This window comes from Engystomops pustulosus, chromosome 9 (assembly GCF_040894005.1).
Source record: "Engystomops pustulosus chromosome 9, aEngPut4.maternal, whole genome shotgun sequence".
NCBI classification, from domain to species: domain Eukaryota; kingdom Metazoa; phylum Chordata; class Amphibia; order Anura; family Leptodactylidae; genus Engystomops; species Engystomops pustulosus.
The window spans coordinates 43,196,148-43,221,945 of NC_092419.1; the positions used below are offsets into that span (position 1 = coordinate 43,196,148).

Genomic DNA, 25,798 nt, shown 5'->3' on the forward strand with positions numbered 1-25,798 from the left:
GTATATGATTATTACATTAGTGGAAGGAATGCTGGTCTTATTTATGTCCAAAAATGCCAGAATTATTGTAAAAATAACTATAAGTGTCATACAATATTTTATCTCATTGGAGAAGGATGGACTCTGGTTGCTGTGGCTAGTTTACTGGACAATTGTCATCTTGTCACTATTTGCACTAGAGAGCTTGAGATTTAGAGGCAGTTGTTAGATAGAAGCAGAGTTCCTCAACCAACAGGAAACTTTGGTCTGTAGTTACATATTTGAGAACCTGGAGATGCATATTTCCATCATCCCCCAGACTCTGTAGACAGAACTGGTATAACTGATCCTCCAGAACCAGGGGTGCATCAGCCATGAGGCGAGTTGAGTCTCTTCCCTCAGGCAGCACCGCCTGCAGCAACATATGGGGCAGCATAGGCGGCACAAAGCAGGACCTGCCACTTAAAAAGTGTTTCTTCATATCTGTTGTCAGCGTGGGTATGAGACACTGCATGGAGAAACCACTTACTAAATAAAATAATCTGATACATTACTACTGGCGGGGCAGGGACAGTGCTGATCTATACCTCACCTCTGGCAGCGGAGAGTACCCCTGCCCTACCCACAGGAAATATACTGATGTCCGGGTGACACATGCTGTACAATACATACCAATAAGAACAGCAATTCATAAGAAGGCCTTTTCCTTTAAGCACATTTACCCCTCATCTCTGCAATCAGCAGAATCAGGGGACCACAAGTCCCCCTTAAAGGGAACCTGTCATCAGCAATCGATCTAATAAATCACTATTAGTATATTGTCAGGTAACATAACAGTTTCTAGTTTTTGTTTCTTTCATAGTCCAGTGTGGTGCATCATCCAGAAAATCAAAATTGAAATGAGATATAAATTAGTTGTATAAAGTCAAGGAGGTGGAAAGTTCAACAATGAAGTTAGAGTCGGGAGCTCTGACCGCCTCCTCCTCTGTGATTGACATTGTGCTTCGCACTTTTCGAACTTCGAATCTGGTCAGTGATGTCTCTGGATGTAGGACCCATAATTACAATGAAGTGGCTTTCTGAGGAAGAGAGAGAGCTTGACTTCTGTGTTAAAATCTCCGCCTCCTTGACTTTATGCAACCAGTTTACATCTCATTTCAAAGTTGCTTTTCTGAACAATGCCACCACACTGGATCATGAGTAAAACAAGCTCTGGAAGGTGTTCGGGTGCTTAGCAATATACTTGTAGTGGTTTATTAAATCCATTTCTGATGACAGGTTCCCTTTAAGCTCCGTGTATTATAGTCGACTCATCCTGTGCTGCATTGACTTTTAAGGTACTGCCGGAAAAGGCTCACAAGATCATATTTATAAAATTATTGGCCATTGGCCATCTTTGAGTATATGTTATAAAGAAACGCAAAACTGCAATGAGTACAGCCAAGCAAGGTATAGAGAAATAGACTTACTCCCACTAGGGATCATGTCCCTGTCTGGAACAAATAGCTTGTATCCATATTGCTTCTCCAGGATATCTGGAAGGATTTCTAGTGCAAACTGTTCTTCCCCTTTGCTTTCGTGATCTAATGAATCCGGATCCACTTTGGTGTATGAAAGATACGCATCATATTCCTTGTTGTCTTAGGAAAAAAAATGGGAGATAACAAATGAGTTCAATAACAATCACTTCTGTTGTATAATATGTTATTTTATATCTTACGATTTGTTATGATCATATGGATGCAGGTTTGGTCCACATATTGGGAAAGAAGATACTGTACTGTACCTGTGGATGGTTACTGGTTCTTGGATGTTGGGTTATGGAAGTGTAAACCTGTCTGTAATAAGGTCCCTATTCTGTTGTCTCTATATGGCAGTGATGGAGAACCTTTTAGTGGCCGAGTGCCCAAAAAGACACCCAAAACCCCCCCTTATTAATCGCTCCCTGTTCTTCAAAAATCATATTTGCCTCCTGAGGACAGCAACACAGTAGAAAGATGGAAAATTTGCATCATTTTAGCTCCTTTCCAGTGTCCCTCTGTAGACCTGTAGGGGCCAGCAGGAGGTGCTCCAAAGATATTTCGGCCCTGTCTGTTTATTCTCCCTCTTCCTACATACCCAAGTATTGAAGTAAGTATCAACATATGACTGAAAGCAGCATCTTTTAAGTTGCTTGGAACTGCAGGAAGATTCTTCGAGTCCTGTCTGGTGTGCTGGCGAGATGGCTCGGGTGCCCACAAAAAGGGCTCGGAGTGCCGTCTCTGGCACCCGTGCCATAGGTTCACCACCACTGCTATATGTAATATATGTGTAATTATATATTATGTAGACAAGTTATGTGGGTCATGAAATGTGTGCTGTACAACATGTGTGACCCTTAAAGGGATTGTCCAGGGATTTTTTTAAAACTGCTGTTGTAGCGGGTGGGCAGCTCATAATGCCGATGAGCCTCTGTATAGAAACAAACACCGGTGGGGGGCGGGGGGGGGGGGAGGCTGGAGGGAGGCACCTATTCATCCCTCAGAAACTTTAAAGAAAATTTTGATTTACTTTAGTTTTCGTGTGAAGGTAATCAGTGCTGTGGGCACAGAGCGTTCCTTGCAGGCATGCTGTGATGTCTAGTGCCACACAAAGAGGGGACTATCCTGCTTCTCTGTGGCTCATAAATCAAGGAATCAATGTTTCTATTAGCTTGGGTTAGTATATCTTGTCACATTACAGTAATAAAGCGCTATCCCACAAGTGACTATACTAATGTTTTGACAAATAGAATAATTTTCAGAGATGAATAATTACTCCATTGCTTTATCAACATCTGCAGTACATGTAACTGGCACAGCATGTGTAACACAAGGAAAATAGACCATAATAAATGGGTCTTCAACTCTGTTGACATACGCGTAGCAAGAAGTAACCCAGACATGGTGGGGAACTCGGAGAACTACGGTACCGCTGCTGCAACTCCTCTGGTATTGTGTTCCATATGAGATACCAAAGATCTGCAACTACTTATTAGTTACTTATTTTAAATTGATCTTATTGAGGAGACAATTTTGAGTTAAAGGAAATCTCTAACTAAAATCAAGCATGATAAACCAGTGACACTTACTTATTGATCCAGGTGCCATGACTCTGGTAATCTTCTTATATTTGTTAAACTCATTTCTTCCTAAATCAACTTTTAAAATTATACTAATGAGCCAGAAGGGCTCTGGGGTGGGAGTTATAGAACCTCTCTGTGCTCTGGCTTCACAAGCTGTTGTTATACTGCAGCTGCACATCTCAGGCTCATCTTCCCACCTGAACTTACTGTAATCTGGGCAGCAGTGAGCACGCAATGGACAAGTGATTCTTCATAATGTAAAAGCCTGTGAATCTTTCTGGCTCATGAGCATAATTTTAAAAGTTGATTTTAGAAGAAAGGAGGCCATGGATGACAAAGTCATGGTGCCTGGATCTATGAGTAAGTGTCCCTGGGTTATCATGATGGGTTTTGATGGTAGTATTAACTAAAAATCCTTACAGGCGTGAGGTCTGCTGGGTATATGAATATTCTTCTCTGAAACATTAGGCTACATTCACACAATGTATGGCCGCCATACCGTAGTATGGCGGGCATACAACGGCGCTGCAGAGAAGAGTCCAATCTTTCTATGGGGTACGGAGCGGTACGGTGCCGCACGCGTGCTACAACGAACGGCTCCCATACGACGCCGTGAGCCCATAGAAGTGTATTGGGGACGTATATACGTCCCCCATACGTTCGTGTGAATGTAGCCTAACTTTGTATCATCTTAAGGTCTACCTGAATAATCATATGCTTTAATCCTCCTACCGCAGGATAGGTGGAACTTGAAGACAGCTGATGGTCAACTGTCGATGTCCCCCTGATCACTCATCCCTTCAAATAGGCTGTCTTTGAGATATAGAATGAAAGGAGTGTCTGTGCCTGAGCACAACTTCCTTCTCCATTCAGGCGGGTATATAAGTGATAAGTTGGGTTCCAGTGGTGGAACACCAACTAATCACCCATCTGTGGAAAAAGCATTACATAACTTGGTCCAACTCCTTGAGAGCATTTATAGAAGTTCTTCTACATCAACTTAGAAAGCCAACATTACAGTTGATTTTTCTTTTTGTTATAATAAGACAAGTAAAGGTCCCATTTGATTCCTCCAAAGCACTACTACTGCTATTGAGTCAAGGGGGAGCTATTTGTGCCTATACAAAATTGTCCCTGCTATATAGCCAAACAGAGAATGAGGAGATGGTCTTCATCTCCAGATCGGCCTAGCTGTCCATCTCCTCCTTTCTTGAGTAATTGATCTGCTACGGGTTATGTAGAGGAAGCCACGGTCACCTCGCTACATGTGCAGATGAACCAAAACCGGAGAAGCCAAATAATTAGAAATGGGGGCCTGACTGGTCAGAAGAGGGAGACTACCTGCTTGACATCACAGAGATCATTTCACTAGAAAAGGTTAAAAGAAGAACTAAACTGGTCACCATTCACATTGTATAAACCATCTTGGGACCAAACCATAAAGCACTTACCTTCTGCAGCTTCATCACTGCCAAAATTCTGTCTGTAGAATAGCATGATTTCTATGTTGTAGCATTTATAGATGGTGACAAGTAAAATGAATACAACGAGTATAGCACCCAGACCTCCGGCAAGCTCCATGTTATACTTCAGTTCTAAGGAAAAGAAAATGCATCATATTTATTCTAATCAGAAAAAAGCCTTAAAGGGGTGAACCATTTTACCTCATGTTTTTGTAAAGTGTGAGGGGAGGATATTAGGTAATTTTCCAATATCCATCTATTAATAGTTCTGCTCCGCTTTCTTGATAAGTATAGTGAATCCTCCTGTCTTTTACCTCATCAGCCAGAGATTCCTGTCCATAAAATGGCCGCAGATGGAGGGACATGTGATCTCATCTTAAAGTTCATGAATACTGTCATAAGGTCCTGGTAGTGCGATTGTTCATGGACAATTAGAGATCACATGACCCTGCATCTGCGGCCATTTTATGGTAAGGAATTCCTGTTGCTTTTGATATGTCAAAGTTTCTTGAGATTGTGATAATGGCTAATTGAAATATAAGATGTTACAAGCAAGCTTTCGGGACAGCTACGGTCCCTCCATCAGGCAAGGTATAACGGGCTTTTCTTTTGTGTGTATGATCTGTGTCTTCAGAAAGCCGGTTATACAATGCCTGATGAAGGGACCTAAGCTGTCCCGAAAGCTTGCTTGTAACGCCTTTTTATGGCTAACATGGTACAAAACTTTTTTTTGTGTAATGGTGAGGAATGTCTCATCGATGAGGTAGCAGCTCACCATTCTAGCCACATTCTTTTTAAAGGGAACCTGTCATCAGGAACATCATTTTCACATGATGACAGGTTCCAATAGCCTGTGGAATATTGAATGCATAAATGCCTTTGTCATGAATCTGAATAATTCCACTGTTTTTTAATTGTTTCTTTAACATCACCTGCCAGCTCCCTGCCAGCAGTGTGTGGTGAGTAGCGGCAGTTCAAGGAGCTGACATAAGTAGGGGGAAGGATCAGAGGAAAGGATGAGGGAGGGGAGGGCAATGAGAGAGCACAAGACTACTTATGCTGTTTGAAATGCACCACCCCAGGACTCGCCACACTCGCTGGTAGGGAGCCTGGTACTGTTAAAGAAACAATTCAATAATTGTGGATATATTCAGATATACAACAAAGGCATTTTAAATCAGCATACAAAAGGCTATTGGAACTTGTTATCATGTGAAAATGACATCCTTGATGACAGGTTTCCTTTAAGTAGCACAAATCAGGTTCCCAAACAGAACCTTTAAATCCATAGACAATAAAAAAACCTGATGATCCAGCTTTTCCAGAAACTGGAACGCTTCTTCATTTATTAAATCCATACAAATTAAATGGGTAAATGGGTCCCTTCTTTCTGGTGCTTATGTCATACACACTGGAAACAATCCACATGCTGTGTCTTATACTGTAGCAAATAAACACAAACTGTACTACCACAAATCACCTGTGAACAGGTGTGGCACTGTTCTGCAATGAAAGCAGTCATGGTTCCTCTCCAGGACAACCTTTGAGGCACATCACCGCACATCTAAGCTTCTGGTACTCTATTTCAAGTCTGAATACAAGTCTAGCAGCTGAGGAGTTAATACATTTAATCGTAATACATTATGCAATGATTATGCCACTGACAATATGCGGCACATATTACGCTAAATGTAAAATAAGTAGCAATCAGCGCTCATATAAACACATGTCTTACAATTACACCGAGCGCTAACAAGTCATTTGCATCTCTCTGATCATGTTGGCGGTGGGAGAATGCCAGCATCTTGGAGGCACACTTGTGGAGCTGCGTGCCCGTCGCCCCTTGCCAGGTGTGCATGTAAATCTACTTTCCTTTTTTTTTTGGCCTCTGCTGCTAATTATGTTTTGAATGAAGAACAAGGGTGTTATTACATCTAATCTGACAAGCCATTTGGAAATGACGTGCCCTGCATCCAGACGCCTTGCATTGTTTTTGTGCAGAATGTGTTGGCTTTAAAAGAAAATATTAAATGTCAAGGTCTCCCTCTGTGTAATCCTATGTATAAGCTTCATAAATTAATACATTTCTTAAAAGGGACATTTCTTACAGTGCTGCTCCCACAAAAATCTTTATCCTCTATCCCGTTGGAAATGTAAATTGTATTGTCTGATTGTATTGAAAAGTTATTGTCCACTTTCAAATAAATGATATTGTTTGTATAATGAAGAGTCATACAGCTTTCCAATTTACTTTGTATCAATTCCTCACAGTTTTCTAGATCTCTGCTTGCTGTCATTTACTTCATGATCAGTTACAACATACAGCTCTGATTACACTGGGACACTTAATGGGCCACGCACCCAGCAGTGGATTATAAAATAGATGGTTTGGGTGCTAGCCCAGGGGCCAAGCTTTCTAGGGTGCCCATGGCCACATAAACTACCCACCAATATTTTATATTGAGAAGTACCTTCACCCATGAAATCTTCATATGAAATCCTGTCAATAAGAACCTAAAAGCCATTTCTGGACCTTTAAAGGTCCTAAAAATGCCCTGAAACCACAGATTGACAGCAAGCAGAAGGGACACGCCCTTCATTACCCAAGGAGCTTGATTTTAGTACCATGTGTAGGAAGGGAATTCCAGACTTGTAGGGGCTATAATATTCATAGAACCGAGGGTCCATGGCAGTCTTAATCCACCCCTGCGTGCACCTATGTGACAACACATGACTATGGAATAGTTTTCATCCACAGGAAATAAACAATGAAGCTTCTGATGGAATGACAGCAAGCAGAGATCTAGCAAACTGTGAGGAATTGCTACAGAAAGTATATTAATAAATTGCAAATTTTTCATTACAGAAACAATATCAATTATTTGTTAAAAGTGGACGATACATTTAAGGAATCTATTTTACCAGTTGATGTATATTATTGAGTTATCTGCACCCTTCTGCTCCCTTCTGGCCCTCAGCTGTGTCATGTAACCAGCAACTGACTACCAACTACTCACTCCTATGGGACTCATGGTAAAGCTTTCACAGGATTGAATAAGGAAACCTGGTGTCCTGTTAAAAAATAAGATGTTGCATCATGTGACCAGCAATCAGGCTCTGCATCCAAGGACCAGACGGGAGCAAATAACTCCAAATATTGCCACCGATAAGAAGATTACCTCCGCTATCATTTACATCATGTTCTTTTCTAATAGCTCAGGGAATAAAAGTTTTTTGTGCAAGACAATGCTCCCTTATATAAAAAAAATTAAGTACAAAAAGTTAAAAAAAATCACCTATTGTTTTGAGTTTACAGCTGCTTTGTAGACCTATAGGTTTTAATGGTAGCAGACTACAAACAAGCCCTGTAGTCTGATCCTGAAGTCATCCTCCCTTCCATCTATCCCCGACATTTTACTGATATACATTGGTAGATTATGAAGAATTAGGGACAGATGGATCACAAAATGACTGCAGGATCGGGCTACATGGGGTTTCATTGAAGCTTGCTACAATTGAAACTGTAGGTTTGCAATGAAGTTGTAGACACCCAACCAACAGAGGTTTTATATTAAGACTTTTAGCTATTTTTATTTAAGTTGTATTGGAGAAACTAAAAACTGGCTGTACAGCCGGAGCTTTGATTCAAAATCCATTTTGTTCCCCATATTTTGCAGATCTAGTTTGATGATAAATAAAAACAGGACTATTGTCGAGTCCAATATACTGGTTATAGTAGAAAAATATCACATAATCTGTATCTGGTTCTGTTTGGTACAGGTTCTGTGACAGTTAGAAATAATATATATATCAGTACTACAAGCATTGCTAAAATATACTATATCCTAACGCAGAACAAGATTAGGACAAATATTATCAATGAATTTCACATTCAAGGTGCCTAAATATATGGGCAAAATCAGTCGTTAAAACTGATTGGTGGCATTAGCCACAGTTTGGGCTAGGGCGGGGGAAGAGGTGGTTATGAGTGTCAGCCATAGTCTAGTCCAGGCAGGGGGGTGGTAGTGTCAGCCACTGTCTGGTCTGGGGAGGAGGATCATTGGCATCAGCTATGGTCTGATAGGTTGCAGTCTCTGAGGAAGCTAAAAAAAAAGTTGTGCATTCCTTGTTTCATGTATCATGATACTATAAAAACACTAAAAAACAGGGGGAGTAATGATTTACTTGCATACATCTTTCTATGTACATAATATATGCCTATTAGATATATACACTCACCGGCCACTTTATTAGGTACACCATGCTAGTAACGGGTTGGACCCCCTTTTGCTTTCAGAACTGCCTCAATTCTTCGTGGCATAGATTCAACAAGGTGCTGGAAGCATTCCTCAGAGATTTTGGTCCATATTGACATGATGGCATCACACAGTTGCCGCAGATTTGTCAGCTGCACATCCACGATGCGAATCTCCCGTTCCACCACATCCCAAAGATGCTCTATTGGATTGAGATCTGGTGACTGTGGAGGCCATTTGAGTACAGTGAACTCATTGTCATGTTCAAGAAACCAGTCTGAGATGATTCCAGCTTTATGACATGGCGCATTATCCTGCTGAAAGTAGCCATCAGATGTTGGGTACATTGTGGTCATAAAGGGATGGACATGGTCAGCAACAATACTCAGGTAGGCTGTGGCGTTGCAACGATGCTCAATTGGTACCAAGGGGCCCAAAGAGTGCCAAGAAAATATTCCCCACACCATGACACCACCACCAGCCTGAACCGTTGATACAAGGCAGGATGGATCCATGCTTTCATGTTGTTGATGCCAAATTCTGACCCTACCATCCGAATGTCGCAGCAGAAATCAAGACTCATCAGACCAGGCAACGTTTTTCCAATCTTCTACTGTCCAATTATTGATGAGCTTGTGCAAATTGTAGCCTCAGTTTCCTGTCCTTAGCTGAAAGGAGTGGCACCCGGTGTGGTCTTCTGCTGCTGTAGCCCATCTGCCTCAAAGTTCGACGTACTGTGCATTCAGAGATGCTCTTCTGCCTACCTTGGTTGTAACGGGTGGTGATTTGAGTCACTGTTGCCTTTCTATCAGCTCGAACCAGTCTGCCCATTCTCCTCTGACCTCTGGCATCAACAAGGCATTTCCGCCCACAGAACTGCCGCTCACTGGATGTTTTTGCTTTTTCGGACCATTCTCTGTTAATCCTAGAGATGGTTGTGCGTGAAAATCCCAGTAGATCAGCAGTTTCTGAAATACTCAGACCAGCCCTTCTGGCACCAATATCCATGCCACGTTCAAAGGCACTCAAATCACCTTTCTTCCCCATACTGATGCTCAGTTTGAACTTCAGGAGATTGTCTTGACCATGTCTACATGCCTAAATGCACTGAGTTGCCGCCATGTGATTGGCTGATTAGAAATTAAGTGTTAACGAGCAGTTGAACAGGTGTACCTAATAAAGTGGCCGGTGAGTATATATATGAATTACTGAACTTTTCATACTACTCAGACTATAGATACTTCTCAAAACTGGTAAGAGGAGTATTTTCACTCTTCTGGAAAAAAGTTAGTGCAACCTCTGGTAACAGCTCAATGTATTTCTCCAGTAAGTGGCTACTCAGATGCTGTGGGGGAACTTGATTGTAGCTAAAACGCTTTTATATGTCAATGAAAAATAAGACATTTAAAAATATTTATTAGCTACTAGCCGTATGGGGTACGTGTATAAGGCCGATATACGTCCCCCCATAGACGGCAATGGGCGCCCGGCGCCCAACGGGAGTGGCACCGTACCGCTCCGTACCCCGTAGAAAGATAGGACATGTCCTTAGTACAGCGACGTGCTGCCATATGTTCCTATAAAGAGGGGCGGGGGTGAGCTGCGCTCACCTCCTCTCCCAGCGCACAACCGTTGCCCGCTGTGCTACGGTACGGCAGGCAATGGCCGTCTGAATGTAGCCTTAGGGTTTTGACATATTTTGTACTAAATTGGAAATACGCAGTGTTTCGTTAGATTCATGAGGCCCAAATTTTTCTGATCTGTTCATTTACATTCCAAACCTTAGTCAGAATTTCAAGCTAGAAAAGTGCACCTTTCTCCAGAATCCATTCATTATATATATATATTCTGGATCATTTAATCTGCTAATCCTGTAATACAGTAGACGCGAAGAGTTAAGTAGATCTAGCGCAAAGCTGTAGCCAAATATGGTTGGATTAATGAACTGATTTCCAATTACCTGTTCAGTGAATTACAGAATTTTGGCTAATGTTATTATGAGGGTTTATAATATGTAAATCTCTTAAGCCATGTGCATTGCCATGTCCCTCATTATTAAACACTTTTTTTTTTGTCATATCCTCTCAAGCTTTTCATAATGACCTATGCGACTGTAATATATTCTTCTATAATTGTTGAGCCCTAAAACAGCTTCATTTGGAGCATTTTCATGAAGCAAATCTATGGGATATTTAATTCCTCTTATGTTATAGATGAGATGTTATTATAATGAGATCACTAATGCTGTGTTCATACCCCTATCTGGAGTTTCTTCTTCTGTTTTGTTATAGGAAAAGAAAATTTAAAATGTTGATGGAGATGGAGCCTGATGAACCCCATTGACTGTAAAGGGATCAGTCAGGTTTTTGTTCTGCTATCTGGCATTTTACAACCTAATGGAACGACTGACACAGATGTAAACAGACCCTATTACATATTTCATGTATTGTGCTTACAAACACCTCTCTAAGATTATTTCAAGAGACAATTGTATAGGAACCAGGTGGCCGTAAGTCAAAAGGGGAGACTGTAAAGTTCTGTTCTTCAAAAACTTTGAAAGAAAAAAGGAAAAATGTTCCCAAAAGAGATGTAGCATCTGACCAGACGATAAAAAGATAAAGCAAATAATTTCTACCATTCATGTTAAATTTTGTTAGGCCCAGCATAGCAGTTCAGAATAACCCTGTCTCAGATCATACATGGGCTATAATTTGGCCTAAACCAGATGTTACCCCAGGGTATAAAGTGGTCTAGGCCAAAGTTATATAACTGAATATTTAGCAAATTTAGCAAAAATAGCTACATTTCAGTTTTTTTCTGTCAAGATGGCTGCAGAGTGTACATTAATGAGCATAAAAGAACTTTTTTGATCTTGCCAATTGGCTGCAATGAAGCAAAGAATGAAACATTTCCACTGTATGGATAATAAATGTGAATGCAAAGATAAGAATGGGGGGTTTTGATTTCCAAACCAGGAGTGGAGTAAATATAAGAGGAGAAGCAGCATCTGCATTATACACTCTCACCCATTGGGATGCAGATCCTCAATGTGGGAACATAGCCTAACAGTGATGTTAGGAGTCAGTAAAGTTTCTCACTTATCAGAGCTGAATCACAAATAAAATATAGAAAAATAAGTAATTCTTGTCCAAATCACACTGTTACCAATGGGGGAATGAAATTACCTGGAGGGGTATAAAATGGCCTAGACCACTTTATACCCCGGGATAGCCTAGGCAAGGGTTTACACCGTTTAACATCTCCATTAGGTCTTCAGTTATTTTGTTAAGTTATAGCACGTGCACAATAAAGCCAGGGCACTATTTCGGCTTAAGTTGTCTCATTGCAAGAGGATGCATTGGTACGTGATTTTGAGGTAAGTATAAAAGTTTTTTGTTTTCCTCCATGTACATCCCTCATACAGGTCAATTTGGGACCATAATCAACCATAATCAAATTATTGGGGGGTGGCTCTTGAGCCAAGTACTCACTACCAGTATCATGTTTGATTCAAGGATAATCTACCCCACATACTTGCCCCAAAAAAACACAGCACACAAGCTAAAGTAAACATAGTCCTTCTAAAACTAATTTTAAAAAAGCAGAAAAATATTTATTTGTGAAAAGGAGGTAAGTTGGAGATACAAGTTGAGGTCCATATTTACCTTTCTTTTTCAGGATGACACTTGCTTGCTTGCGGCCATTTCGGTTTTCCACATGGCAGGTATAGTTTCCCAGGTCTCCTTCTTGTATGGCGTCAAATGTTAGTGCTAGTTCTACCTCCTTCTCCCCAAGGTGTTCTCTAAGTAACCTAAATCAAAGAGAAACATGAATGAGCCCAAGTTAAGAGACCCTAAAATAAAACATTTCCCCTAGGAGCTGATGTTGCATAAGATAAGGATTACACTGTTGGCTTGGGCTAGAAGTGTCTGGAAGTGACTTACTAACCTCCACTGCTCAGGGCACATAACCTACTCAGCAATAAACTTAATTGTCACTTCATTCGCTCAACTGAAAAAGCAGGTTCTCAAGATTTGTGTGGGTCCTAGAAGTCATAACTTTTATCCTTCCACCTATGAAACGTTCCACATTGGAAAGTTTAACATGACAAACTCAACTCTGTCCATCTCTTGGCCACATTTCTTTGTCACCTCAACAGAATGAATCTGCAAAAACATATGACAACACACAGAGCGGATTTGTCACACCAAATTTCCCCTTGTGTAACAGCCCTAAGATGCAGCTATGGTAGTAATAGCTCACAAATAAAATGGGGAAAAAATTATTTAGTCAGCCACCCATTGTGCAAGTTCTCCTACTTAAAAAAAGATGAGGGGACCTGTGTGTGACAGCATAGGTAAAACTCAACTATGAGAGACAAAATGTGAAAACAAGTCTTGAATATCATATTATCTGATTTGTAACCAATTTAATTGCAAATTATGGTGGGAAATAAGTATTTAGTCGCCTACAGACCTGTAACAACTTCTGTAAGAGGCTCCGCTGTACATCACTAATTAACGGCATTTAACTTGTTATCAGTATAAAAGACACCTGTCCACAAGACCAAAGGGCTGTCACAGGACACCAGAAACAAAATTGTAGACCTGCACCAGTCTGTGAAGACAATCTACAAGACGCAGCAGCTTGGTGTGAAGAAATCAATGGCAATAATTAGAAAATGGAAGACATACAAGACCACTGATGATATCCCTCAATCAGGGTCACCACGCAAGTTCTTACCCAGTGGGGTCGAAATGATCGCAAGAATGGTGAGCAAAAATTCCAGAACCACACAGGAACTAGTGAATGACCTGCAGAAAGGGCCAATGTAACAAATGTTACCATCAGAAACACACTATGCCACCAGGACACAAATTCTGCAGTTCCAGATGTGTCCCCTACTTTAGCCAGTACATAGTCAGGCCTATCTGAAGTTTGCTAGAAAGAATTGGGATATTCCATGAGAGTATTGGGAGAATTACATATGAACCCAAAGTAGAACTATTTGGTAGAAACACAATTCTTTGGGGCAGATTTACTTAGCCGGTCCATCCGCGATCCAGCGGCGCGTTCTCTTCGATGGATTCGGGTCTGGCCGGGATTCACTAAGGTAGTTCCTCCAACGTCCACCAGGTGGCGCTGCTGCGCTGAAGTTCGGTGAGGCCCGCCGGAATGCACTGAAGTTCACCGGCCTATTCCTAGTGAAGGTAAGCATGAGTCCCGCGACACTTTTTTTAAAAAAATGCTGCGGTTTTTTCGAATCCGTCGGGTTTTCGTTCAGCCACACCCCCCCATTTCCATCGCATGCATGCCAGCGCCGATGCGCCACAATCCGATCGCGTGTGCCAAAATCCCGGGGCAATACAGGGAAAATCGGCGCAAATTGGAAATATTTGGGTAACACGTCGGGAAACTGCGAATCGGGCCCTTAGTAAATGACCCCCTTTGTGTTTTAAGGAGAGTGAATGCAGGGTTACATTCAAATAACACCATACCTACTGTGAAGAATGAGGGAGGCAACATGATTTGGGGCTGTTTCTATGAAAAGGAACCAAGATCGATGATCCATGTACATGAAATAATAAATGGGGCCATATATTGTGAGATTTTGAGTGCAAACCTCCTTCTATTAGCAAGGACATTGAAGATGAAACGCCTGGGTCTTTCAGTATGACAATGATCCAAGCACAACCCTGGGGCAACGAAGGAGCGGCTTCATATGAAGCATTTTAAGGTCCTGGAGTGGCCTAGCTAGTCTCCAGATCTAAACCTTATAGAAAACCATCACTGCTCTAGAGGAGATCTGCATGGAGGAGTAGGCCAACATTTCAGCAACAGCGTGTGCCAACCTTGTGAAGACTTATAGAAAACATTTGACCTCATTGCCAACAAAGAACATATAACAAGGTATTGAGATGAACTTTTATAATTGACCAAATAATTATTTTCCACCATACTTTTGCAATAAAATTCTTTAAAGACTTTCATTAAAAAACTGAAGTCCATCGTGGTTAAGGATGTGTGTACACAATTTTCCAACGGAGGAGACAAAATCATTCCCATATATAGATGTACATTCTGTTTTTAATTATTATATAATTTTCATTATCAACACCTCATAATATCACCAAAACACCCAGAAATCATTCAAGATAAAAGGTAATATATATTGTTTTTAAGACAAACAAATGTCGAATCATGTGAATGTGTTATTGGAGTTCCTCATCAAGTGCACTTATTACTTGTAGCTTTCCAGAGTAATTACAGTGTTTGCAGTACATGTAGTTCTCAGTTAATTAGAAAGACGTGGAGTTTATTATTACCATTGCAGGATTATTGAAGCACGGACCAGAAACATTGTGATGATCAGTTATGAAAGCAAGGATTACAGTGGAGGAAGTGATGCTATTACATGATGACTTCTACAAAGCGGGTTCACTGCTTGGCATTAGAGCCCTTATAGCATTTCCTCTATAAGACATATTGCTATTTCCTTGATCATTAAGAGAAGAGCTGGAGTGTTGTACAAGTGACATTTCCATAATCAGGGATCAATGCACTGGTTTATTTCCATCCTCTGACCTTTTACACATACTACTCTAGAAACATTGTGTACTTCAGAGCAAAGCTGTTACTGTTCACTTATGCTTAAAAGAGACTTCAAAGCCACAAAAAGCCATTAGTAAATTCTTAGACATTTTTATATTTAACACCTTAAAGTACATTTTAAAGATAGGGTCTGTTCTGCTCCTTTTGCTGTCAGGTCTCTAAGGTATGGTCCATGATTGGAGATACTTAATATGTAGCATTACCCTACAGATTCCATGATCTAATCAGAGGAGCAGTGCTGTAACAGTGCAGCTGCTACAGGGCCCACAAGGATCAGGGGCCCATGGCGTACAGGAGAATTGCAGTGCTCCTGCCCCTAATGTGCCACTGCAGCACAACTTCATTACAGGGGCCCACCACCCTGTGAGGAGGAGGGGGTGTGGATTAATTGTATGTCCCCTCTCTCCCCCAGCATCTGCCAACCTACTCCCTGTATTCTTCCCTTTCTGCTCCATAATCGGATATGCAGGTCCTTGGCAGAAGCGAATGCTGGTCCCCTCCAGACGGCACACATAGTCCCTCAATAAATAGCAGAAGAGGTGCAGGTCCAGCATCAGGTAACACAGCAGCTGCCTGGGCTGTAGAAGGTGATGAGGCCCCCAGGCATGAGTGCTAGCATCTGAAAAATTCCCCTGTCTGATAAATTCCCTATCTCTATGTATATATACTATGTGTTTATAATGTCTATGTGCTATGCAGAATGTGTGTATAAATGTATGGATGTGTACATACTGTATATACTTTGAGTTTGTATATAATGTATGCATAAATGTATAAATATATATACACGTAAATGAGTACGTATGAGTTTATACATGTGTAGGAGTGTATTAATGTGTGTATGAGTGTAAAACTTTATGCATGTTTATACAAGTATATTCTGTAAATGTGTGTATATTTGAGTGTATAAATGTGTGTGATTTTAAAAATATGTTTATAATTTAAGGGTAAGGGGTTCCCCATGCATAAATATGCTATGGGGCCCAGCCTCTCCAAGGTACTGAAAATGAAGTAAAAATATATTGTGCGTATATGTGTGTGATTGTGCTCCATATACAAAGTTAAATAGCATCAATGTCTTCTCAATGCTTCGAAACTAGTAGACTTACCTGTTATGCTTGCAAAGCAGACCCTTTATCCAATCTTCAAGGCACTCTAAGACTACTCTATTTCTTAGGATAAAAATCATGATTAATCCTACTACTCCAAGAATGTTTCGGATCACCCCCTGCAAGTGGTTGTATCTGTATAATCAGGGTACATGTGCGGCCTTCACAGACTCCACTTCGGTGACATTACCTTTTGCTTAAATATATAAGAAAGCAAAAGTTTTGATCTCACTATTTACTCCAGTTCGATTTAGAGTATTAAGGTCATAAATCCACTTACTTTCTGTATGGGAGATTTTGTTTATAAAATTGCCGTCTCTTCATTCAGGTTTTACCTGCTCTATGCCAAAAATAATTGTTCCCGTCACTGCCTGCATGTTTTTCTATACAGTGACGTGACAACTGATGTCTCACAATTTTCTTCCTTATATCAGATAGATGTTCATAAACCCCTTAATGACCACCCTACCAGGAATCTACGTCGGTCATTAAAGGTACTTCTTTGTAGAAAGGCGTCGCATCAGAAGAAGATTTTCGGACATCGGGACAGTATAGTGCCGGGTCTGGGCTGTGATAAATTTTACAACTAACATGGAGTGAATAGTGATATATAAATATACATATATACATCCTTCCTTTAATCGCTTATCAGTGGATACACCTTTGAGCAAATACCTTGTCTTTGGGAACTATGTGTATAGGTATATATAAATAGATATACACTCACCGGCCACTTTATTAGGTACACCTGTCCAACTGCTCGTTAACACTTAATTTCTAATCAGCCAATCACATGGCGGCAACTCAGTGCATTTAGGCATGTAGACATGGTCAAGACAATCTCCTGCAGTTCAAACCGAGCATCAGTATGGGGAAGAAAGGTGATTTGAGTGCCTTTGAACGTGGCATGGTTGTGGGTGCCAGAAGGGCTGGTCTGAGTATTTCAGAAACTGCTGATCTACTGGGATTTTCACGCACAACCATCTCTAGGGTTTACAGAGAATGGTCCGAAAAAGAAAAAACATCCAGTGAGCGGCAGTTCTGTGGGCGGAGGTTCTTGTTGATGCCAGAGGTCAGAGGAGGTGGTGTCATGGTGTGGGGAATATTTTCTTGGCACTCTTTGGGCCCCTTGGTACCAATTGAGCATCGTTGCAACGCCACAGCCTACCTGAGTATTGTTGCTGACCATGTCCATCCCTTTATGACCACAATGTACCCAACATCTGATGGCTACTTTCAGCAGGAGAATGCGCCATGTCATAAAGCTGGAATCATCTCAGACTGGTTTCTTGAACATGACAATGAGTTCACTGTACTCAAATGGCCTCCACAGTCACTAGATCTCAATCCAATAGAGCATCTTTGGGATGTGGTGGAACGGGAGATTCGCATCATGGATGTGCAGCCGACAAATCTGCGGCAACTGTGTGATGCCATCATGTCAATATGGACCAAAATCTCAGAGGAATGCTTCCAGCTCCTTGTTGAATCTATGCCATGAAAAATTGAGGCAGTTCTGAAGGCAAAAGGGGGTCCAACCCGTTACTAGCATGGTGTACCTAATAAAGTGGCCGGTGAGTGTAGATATATAAGGGATATATATAGATCTCAAAGACAAGGTATTTGTTCAAAGGTGGATCCACTGATAATCGATTGAAGGAAGCCAGAGGACAGAGAACATAATCCCCGACCATTGAAGAAGTCTCTCCTTCGAAACGCGTAGGGGTTGTTTGTAATGCATCACTTACTCTAGTAACAGGTGACAACAGCCACTGCTGAGTTGGACTGCTCTTGGAGTATATATCATGTATTAATCACATCATGGGTTTTTATTCTAAGAAATACCGGAGTATTCTTTGAGGACCTTGAAGATTGGATAAAAGGTTGTATCTCGAGGACAATCCACTATCTCCAAAGCATTGAGAAGACAAGGTACAGAAAGAACCACACTATAAACCCTGAATAGTACCTTAGTATCTTTGTGTATTCTGTACGTTGCAGCTTCGTCCTAAAAAAACATGTTTATTTAGCCTGGTTTCTCTCATCGATGCAGCTGATGAGTCTGGAAAACACACCAGTGCACACGTCCCTTGGTACTGCCCCATGTTCATGTAACAGCGATCGTGTCTGAAAACACTGCGCATGCGTCGTGCAGCTGGGAGGAGCATGGCCAGTTATCTCTAGCGCATACCCAGGACTGCACACACTACACGCTTGTGCAGTGCAGATCTGGATACAGCTGGGGACAAGCTTCACTGCACCACAAGCCACACTGTGCATGCGCAGAGTTTTCAAACATGGAGGCAGCGCCAAGGGACGAGTGGAGGGGTGGGTTTACAGGGCACAGCAGCTTTGAGGGGGCAGGAGAGATCTCCCACCTCCTTGACTGCATCGATGAGAGTAAACAGTCTGAATAAAAGTGTTTTTTGGGATGAAGATGCAACATACAGAATACACAAAGGAACCATGAAAATACAATTACAGTTATCTAGAAGGTAATGTTGGGGTTATAAAGTTATAGTGTTAACAAGTTCCCATTAACTTTAAATACGGAGCACAATCACCCACCCATATGCACAATATATTTTTCAATTGTAATAATAATTTTTTGTAACCAATAAAACAGGAGTGCCATGGGATTACTATGGTGAAAATAATTCCATTTATCTGTATATTACCAAAGTCATATTTCCATTGCAGATAATATTCTGTAATATACAGTATTATCCACACGGATGTGCTAAAAATCCACTAGGAATCTACACCAGATTTCCACATGTAGATCTTTCACAGATTAATTATACATTTACTGGAGACTGGCTGCATATCCTCCAGATCTGGAGTTTGCTTTAAGAAACACAGTTTTCTCACTTGGTTTTAGGAAGACTTTCACTTATCATTTGCTCTCACTCTATTGATATTGTAATGTGCTGCTGACAGTTCCAGGGAAAAATTGATTTTCCTATGGATGATTTCCCCTATTACCTAAATCTTAACATTTATCCTGATATTGGGTTTTGCTCACAGACAGAGAATTCCCTCCTGGTCCTCTTTGTTTAATGACTACTTCTTATCTGGCCTTGGAGAGCAAACTAACAACTGCGCTTCATTTCTTTATATTTATACATTGTTGTCCTCTGTTGGTCTAGAGAGTAATCTAATAAAAGTAGAATGCAAGTAAAATAGTCAGTCATGAGGCTAATAAAAGTATATTACAATATGTAATGCCTTAATCTCCTTCTTGCTTCTTTATAATTGCACATGCCAATGGTTGAAACGGTCATTAAATCTGCAAGTGACTAAAATAAATTTATTTGAAAATATAATTTCTATTAGTTATTATTTACAGTATATTTATTATAATATAAATTTATATGAAAAATATTTCATGACATAATAATTACTTAAATAACAACTATAAAATATAAAAACTTTTGCCTAAATCTGCACTAAGCTAATATAAAAAAAAAATCTCTAATTTACTCTTATTAGCTATCTGCAACCTTTCCCTACTAGCGGGGGTTTTACCTTGTCCCCCTGGCTACTCTCCCCCACTTTGCTTGGGTTGGTGGCCATGGGAATCTGTATCTGTACGCCAGAGATGAGGGTCAGTAGATCTTGTTGGGAGGGGCACTAGGAGATGATCTGTAGCTGGTGGGTGCAAAAGAATATTAGTCCTCACTATTGCTGGCAGCTTTTAAAAACTCCAGGACCTTGAGTGTTGTCACAATATGACTGATCACATGCTTCAGGTCATCCAATAACAAGGAAGAAGTCTCTTTGTACTGCCCATGGAATGGTATGTTGCAGAGCTGATTGTGTTTGAAAGTTTGAATGCAACAGGATTGTGTATGTCTGGAGTTTTAATGCACAAATAAATACAGAGCTCAAGCTCCCTATCAATTCTAATGAATGTGTGTTCAGATGTGTGTTTACTCATACTGTGATGTTACCATGTGTTCATCTTTTTATTCCTATGTTGGTATTTTATGGTGTAGGTGGGCATGTTTTAATATATTTTTTTCTTTGTGGTGTTGTAACTGTATGATCAATTGTTACTATGATTCAGAGCTCTTGTAGTGCTCTTTGTCTTCCCTGCCTTGCTCTGCACTAGATCTCTATACTAGCAGTAACAACGATTCTGTTTCCTGATTGGCTGTTTCTGCATGCTCATGCTCTGGCCTCACTGCCCTTAGATGTGTCACAACCAGGAAGTCCCACCCACTTCAGCAAAAGCTAAGATGATTTTACAAGTATGGCTGATAGATATGAGGCTATATCTCAGGCTAGTAATAAGTCAGAACATGGTATATGTATCATTGGAATTATTTCAAAGGCTCTCTCCAGCTGTTGTAAAACTAAATTTTTGCCAAGTAACGTTACAGTTACACTTTAACGCTAAACTGTCACCAGGAATATGATTTTTACTTGATGACAGTTTCAATATCCTATGCTATACTGATTTTAAAATGCCTATTCAATAGTTTATAATAGCTGATTTAGATTACCTGACAGTGTGAGGTGAGTACCGGAGGAAGTGGCAGATATATCCTATGTGTGCCAGTTCGACTCTTGCATTATGCCTCCCTGATCAATACATATGAAAAAAAGTGGGGAGGGCTGAGGGAGCTGTATGGGTGTAGCGGAGAGAAGACTGACTCTGTGGCTGTGCCACAACTGTATCTGCTTTCTTGTTTCAAGGTGTTTCTTCCCTACAGAGATATGTTGGTAGCACCACCATGAATGGCCATGCACCATGAGGCTAATTTCCATAAAGTTAGCGGAAATCTACCACCAGCATCAAGGATTGTAAACTAAGCACACTGGCATACTGGTGTGTCCCCCCTCAAGCTGGATCTACTCTTCTCTTAACTTCTTATCCACCGTTTTAGCACTCTGTAGTGAATAAAGGTTTTTATTTCACCAGTGGAAAATACAACGTTTCAGCTATCTATATGTAGCCATTCTCAAACTATTTTTCTAGATCCAGGTGGTAGATCTCCTTTAAAAGTAGAAACCTGTGTGATAGTTGTATTTTGACACAATTACTGTACATATAAAACCCACAAATGACTGTCTAGAAGAATCATTACTATTTATAGAAATATTGTTTACCGGATTACTCCTTCCTTTATATGATTCTCTAATTCTTCAATAAACTTCTCTCCTCTCATCCAGTAGATCATAGGACCGGATTCCCCACTAAATCCGAAGAAAGCTCTGCAGAATACACTGAGTGGGCTGCCTGAGGAAAGAAAACAAAGAAAATACATTATGTGCCTCTGCCCTCCTCTTATCCAAAAACAGAATTATGGCCTTTGCCAAAGTTCAGCCGACACTCTGAGTGCGGTTTGACTCATGCAATATACACACATCCGCCTTAAAATATCTGTTTGCAGCTCCACTTTATTTGAGTGTCTTTGTGTCCCCTCTAGTTTACAGCTGTATCATTTTTTTATGAAGCTCCCAATGCCATTGTGTTGTAGAGTTGTGTACTTTATACCCTCACCTTTCCTAGCAAAACATAACTTATAGCCACATGCGCGCGCCTGAACAACTGGCTGTATGTTTTTCACAGCAAAAGCAAATAAAAGACATAAAAAAAGTATTCCACAATGAAGTGTAAAAGTAAATGGGCTGAATTTTATGAAAAGCTCATATCTGTTACTACGAGGAACATATCTGCTAGGGCTTTATCAGGAAAACCTAATAAAATGGGTTGAATATAAGGTAAATATAAAAGGCAAATGTTAATATTATTGGATTCACTAAAAGAATTCATTGCCTGGTGGAGAAGCTGTGGGGGTTGTATTATGCAGAAAGTGTAGAAATTGTATCTGGAGGGGTATGTTCATATCATATAAGATCAGGGGAGTCTAATAGATATGATTTACAACAGCCACATGGATCACATTTGGAGACATTCAGAGACAGACAGACACAAACGGTCAGAGACAATCAGAGAGAGAGAGAGACAGATACATATAAAATATTTATTTTGTTTTAACCCATTCTATTCTGTTATAGCTAAGAGCAGTTATTTACTATCCCAGGCCACGCCGGGAACTACGGCTAGTATACAATATAGATGAAACAATCCTAAGATCATTACTTCTTAAAATCCTTATTCTAGGACTGGATCCTACTAGTAGTTCTTTACTAAAATAAGGTGGGTCCACGGATAAATTCAGAACATGGCAACCAAAAAAAAAGGTTTTAGTTTCGCTGAGCACTTTTTGTCCTTGCGCTGCTCAGAGTTTTAGAACTCCACCTGTTACACAAGGATCACACACAGAACATTGTGATTATAAATTAATTAGTGTCTCAATGAACGGGGGACCGAGCTGAGGTCACATCCTCGTAAAGTAAGACTAACAAATGTCAAAAACATCCGTCTCCAAAACAAATAGGTCAAAAATGAGATGAGGGAGCGCTCCCTGGGAATGACATGAAAGCCCTTTTAAAAAGAAAGAATTAAACAAACAAAGGAGCAGAGTCCTGCTGGCTCTTGCAAGTCATCCTATAAATGATGCATAATAGTACCATATGTCACAAGCCTGATGAGTGCTCCCATAAACACAGAAAAACCCAATTCTTCTATATCTGCCACATTCCCAGACAAGGATACTGAAAAAACATGACAACTTAAACTTGTCTTCCCATCTGACCTCCGCTGACATACAACACTTAAAAGATAAAAGCCTTATTCAACATTTCCACTTGTATGCTGGCACGCATTGCCTTCACAAGACCCCCATGTGATATCTGCCCCAGCCATGTACACGTGTAGTAGAGCTGGGTTTATTATTTCCTCAAGCAGTGACAGAATAGTTTACTACTTGTTGTTTTTCCTGCACAGACACATATCAATAGTAAAGAGAAGTATCACTGTAGCTCTAATCACCGGGTGTCAAACACAAAGCCCATGCCCCGGCTCCATGCTCCTGTGCTTAGTGCCTATGACTAGTGCAGAGCAATGTAGAGTGTGCTGGACACATGATTCGCTAGTCACAATGCGCAGCACAGCATCCCTACATCCACGTGGTGCAATCACAGCAGGAGCTGCTGCAGGAAACAAACGGTGCACTGCAGCCAGTCATCAGCAGGCCACCGCCGATCCGCCGCTGCAGCGCTACTACTTGCAGATCCAGGAATGATGACTATCTCCACAACCAACTACCGGACTGAAAATAATTCCTGATTGTCTTCCTACGTCAGCTGGCATACCACACACTGCCACACTACCAAAACTGGTTATTTTAACTATTACATGTATAATGCGATACAACTGTTTGTAACTGTTATTTGTTGTACTTTGACTCTGTTTATCATTACTGTTTATCTTGTACCATGTAAAAAAAAATGTATTGACTGTTGATGAGATGAGATTGGGCTAAACCCAGGGAAAGGGTTTGGTTCCCTAGAGCAGTGATTTTCAACCTTCTTTGAGCCGCGGCACACTTTTTATACTTAGAAAATCCTGGGGCACACCACCAACCAAAATAGCACAAAATGACACTAAAACAACCATATTATACGTATAGTTAATAATATAGATTCTAAATCTATTTTACTCAGTGTGAAACCTGGGCTTGTTTCCTGGCAGGAATGGTGGAAAGACACACACGGAGCTCTTCCTCAACAGTTCTCAGTTTCTCCCTGCTTTTAGTATATGGTGCTGATTATTATGTGGCTCATATACTGCAAAATAAAGGGGTACAGTGAGAAGTACCAAGGCCATGAGGCCAGAGTACAAGTCCCAGCTCATATACTCAGCATATGAGCTGGTATTTGTAGTACTCCAGCCTCATGACTATAGTATTTCTCATTTTACATTTCTCATTTTTATATGCAGTATACTGCTGGAGTACTAAAAGTACCAGCTCATATGCTGAGTATTCTGCCAACAGTCCATATACTCAGGCAAAAGCTCATATAGTCAGCATTATTGGTGGGCATAACCTTGGCGGTGGGCAAATGCGAGAGTCTCTCCGCTCTCAGGATGATGCGCCGGCCTCGGTGATGTCATTTTGTTGCGCGAGGTTCAAAACTTGCGCATGTGTTATTGTACACGTCTCCTACATTGTAAGAAGCCGTGACTGCGCATCGCCGGGAAACAAAACACAGGGGGCACCATAGTTTGGGGAACTTTCCCCGCGGCACACCCGACCATGGGTCGCGGCACACTGGTTGAAAATCACTGCCGTAGAGGTTTCCTCCACAGGGGTTTTTTTTACTCTCCTGAGCGCTGTGGGATGACTCTTTGTGAGTCAGAGGCTGCCCATATTTACATTTTCTGCCTGGACATTAAAATTTCTCAATGATATGTTCATGGCTTTGGTTACAAAAGGAAATATATAATTAAACAAAAAATATGTATGGCATTTTCTTATCTGTCGCAGCTTTTATTTTGCGGTGGAGGAGTCAGGTGGAAGGTGCAGGCACGTTATTGGTGGACTAATTTACCTTATAGAGGATGTAAAACCTCATGGTGGTGAACAGGCTGAGCTTTGGAAGTGGCAGCCTCAAGGGACTGGTAATGATAAAATCAGCCAGGTGTGGGCACGGTGATGAAGCACACAATGGATAATCTTCACTAGGGTCATTAGTGCCCTTAAAGTGTACTGGCTCCGCTAGAATGGCAGCAAGAGCGTGCCGCCCCCTTTATTGCTGTCTGGCTGGGTGCTGTATGTCAGGCAGCTGTAAATTGGGGTATTTGGTGAATTCCACCCATAGCATGTCATCTGACTCCTGCTCTGTTTGTTTTATTCCAGTGATTTAAATAAAGCTGTGGCCATTTCACCCATTACGTTATGTGGTTGTGTATTTTTTCCAGACATCGTGTTCTCTCTTGTCTAAGTTTTTCTTAAAATAAAGAGAGGGTCCATCCCATATCCACACGTCATGCGCCATCTACTGTCTACGTGTGATATTGTAGCTGCATTACATCTGACTGGGAAGGAAATGTTTATACTGTGACCAATAGGATGTCATGTTTATTCCATGTTGTAAGAAGGTCCCTGGTTGGATACACCTTGAACTCTCCGCCCCAGGTAAAGTTTATATCAACAACCTAGTGGCTGGAAAGTGCCAGAGAGAGTGAGTTCTTCTAAGATAAGTGATAAGCAGATGTGTCCAAGACCTGCTCTCCAAGCCTGCTCCTGCTGCAGGACTCTATCTCCAAAAGCTTGCATAGAACCACTGCCAAAGCAAATTCTCACCTCTCCAGCCTGAAGCTACCTATACCAGGCGGTGAGCATCGTTTGCTGAACACCA

General features: G+C 41.0%; 1 protein-coding gene and 1 long non-coding RNA gene across 4 annotated transcripts in view; one reads left to right on the forward strand and one right to left on the reverse strand.

Moving 5' to 3' along the window:
- Positions 1-22,485, forward strand: part of LOC140076705 (uncharacterized) — a 178,845-nt gene extending 156,360 nt beyond the window's left edge. The window contains exon 4 of the long non-coding RNA XR_011849636.1: positions 21,701-22,485. This is a non-coding gene — a long non-coding RNA (uncharacterized lncRNA). The remainder of the gene's footprint in view (positions 1-21,700) is intronic.
- Positions 1-25,798, reverse strand: part of IL1RAPL2 (interleukin 1 receptor accessory protein like 2) — a 578,794-nt gene that overhangs the window by 12,252 nt on the left and 540,744 nt on the right. For all 3 annotated transcript variants that reach the window (XM_072123364.1, XM_072123365.1, XM_072123363.1), the window contains 4 exons: positions 21,638-21,767; positions 12,467-12,612; positions 4,534-4,677; positions 1,449-1,619 (listed from right to left, as the gene is read on the reverse strand). In XM_072123364.1, coding sequence (XP_071979465.1) covers positions 1,449-1,619; positions 4,534-4,677; positions 12,467-12,612; positions 21,638-21,767 — 591 coding nt within the window. The remainder of the gene's footprint in view (positions 1-1,448; positions 1,620-4,533; positions 4,678-12,466; positions 12,613-21,637; positions 21,768-25,798) is intronic.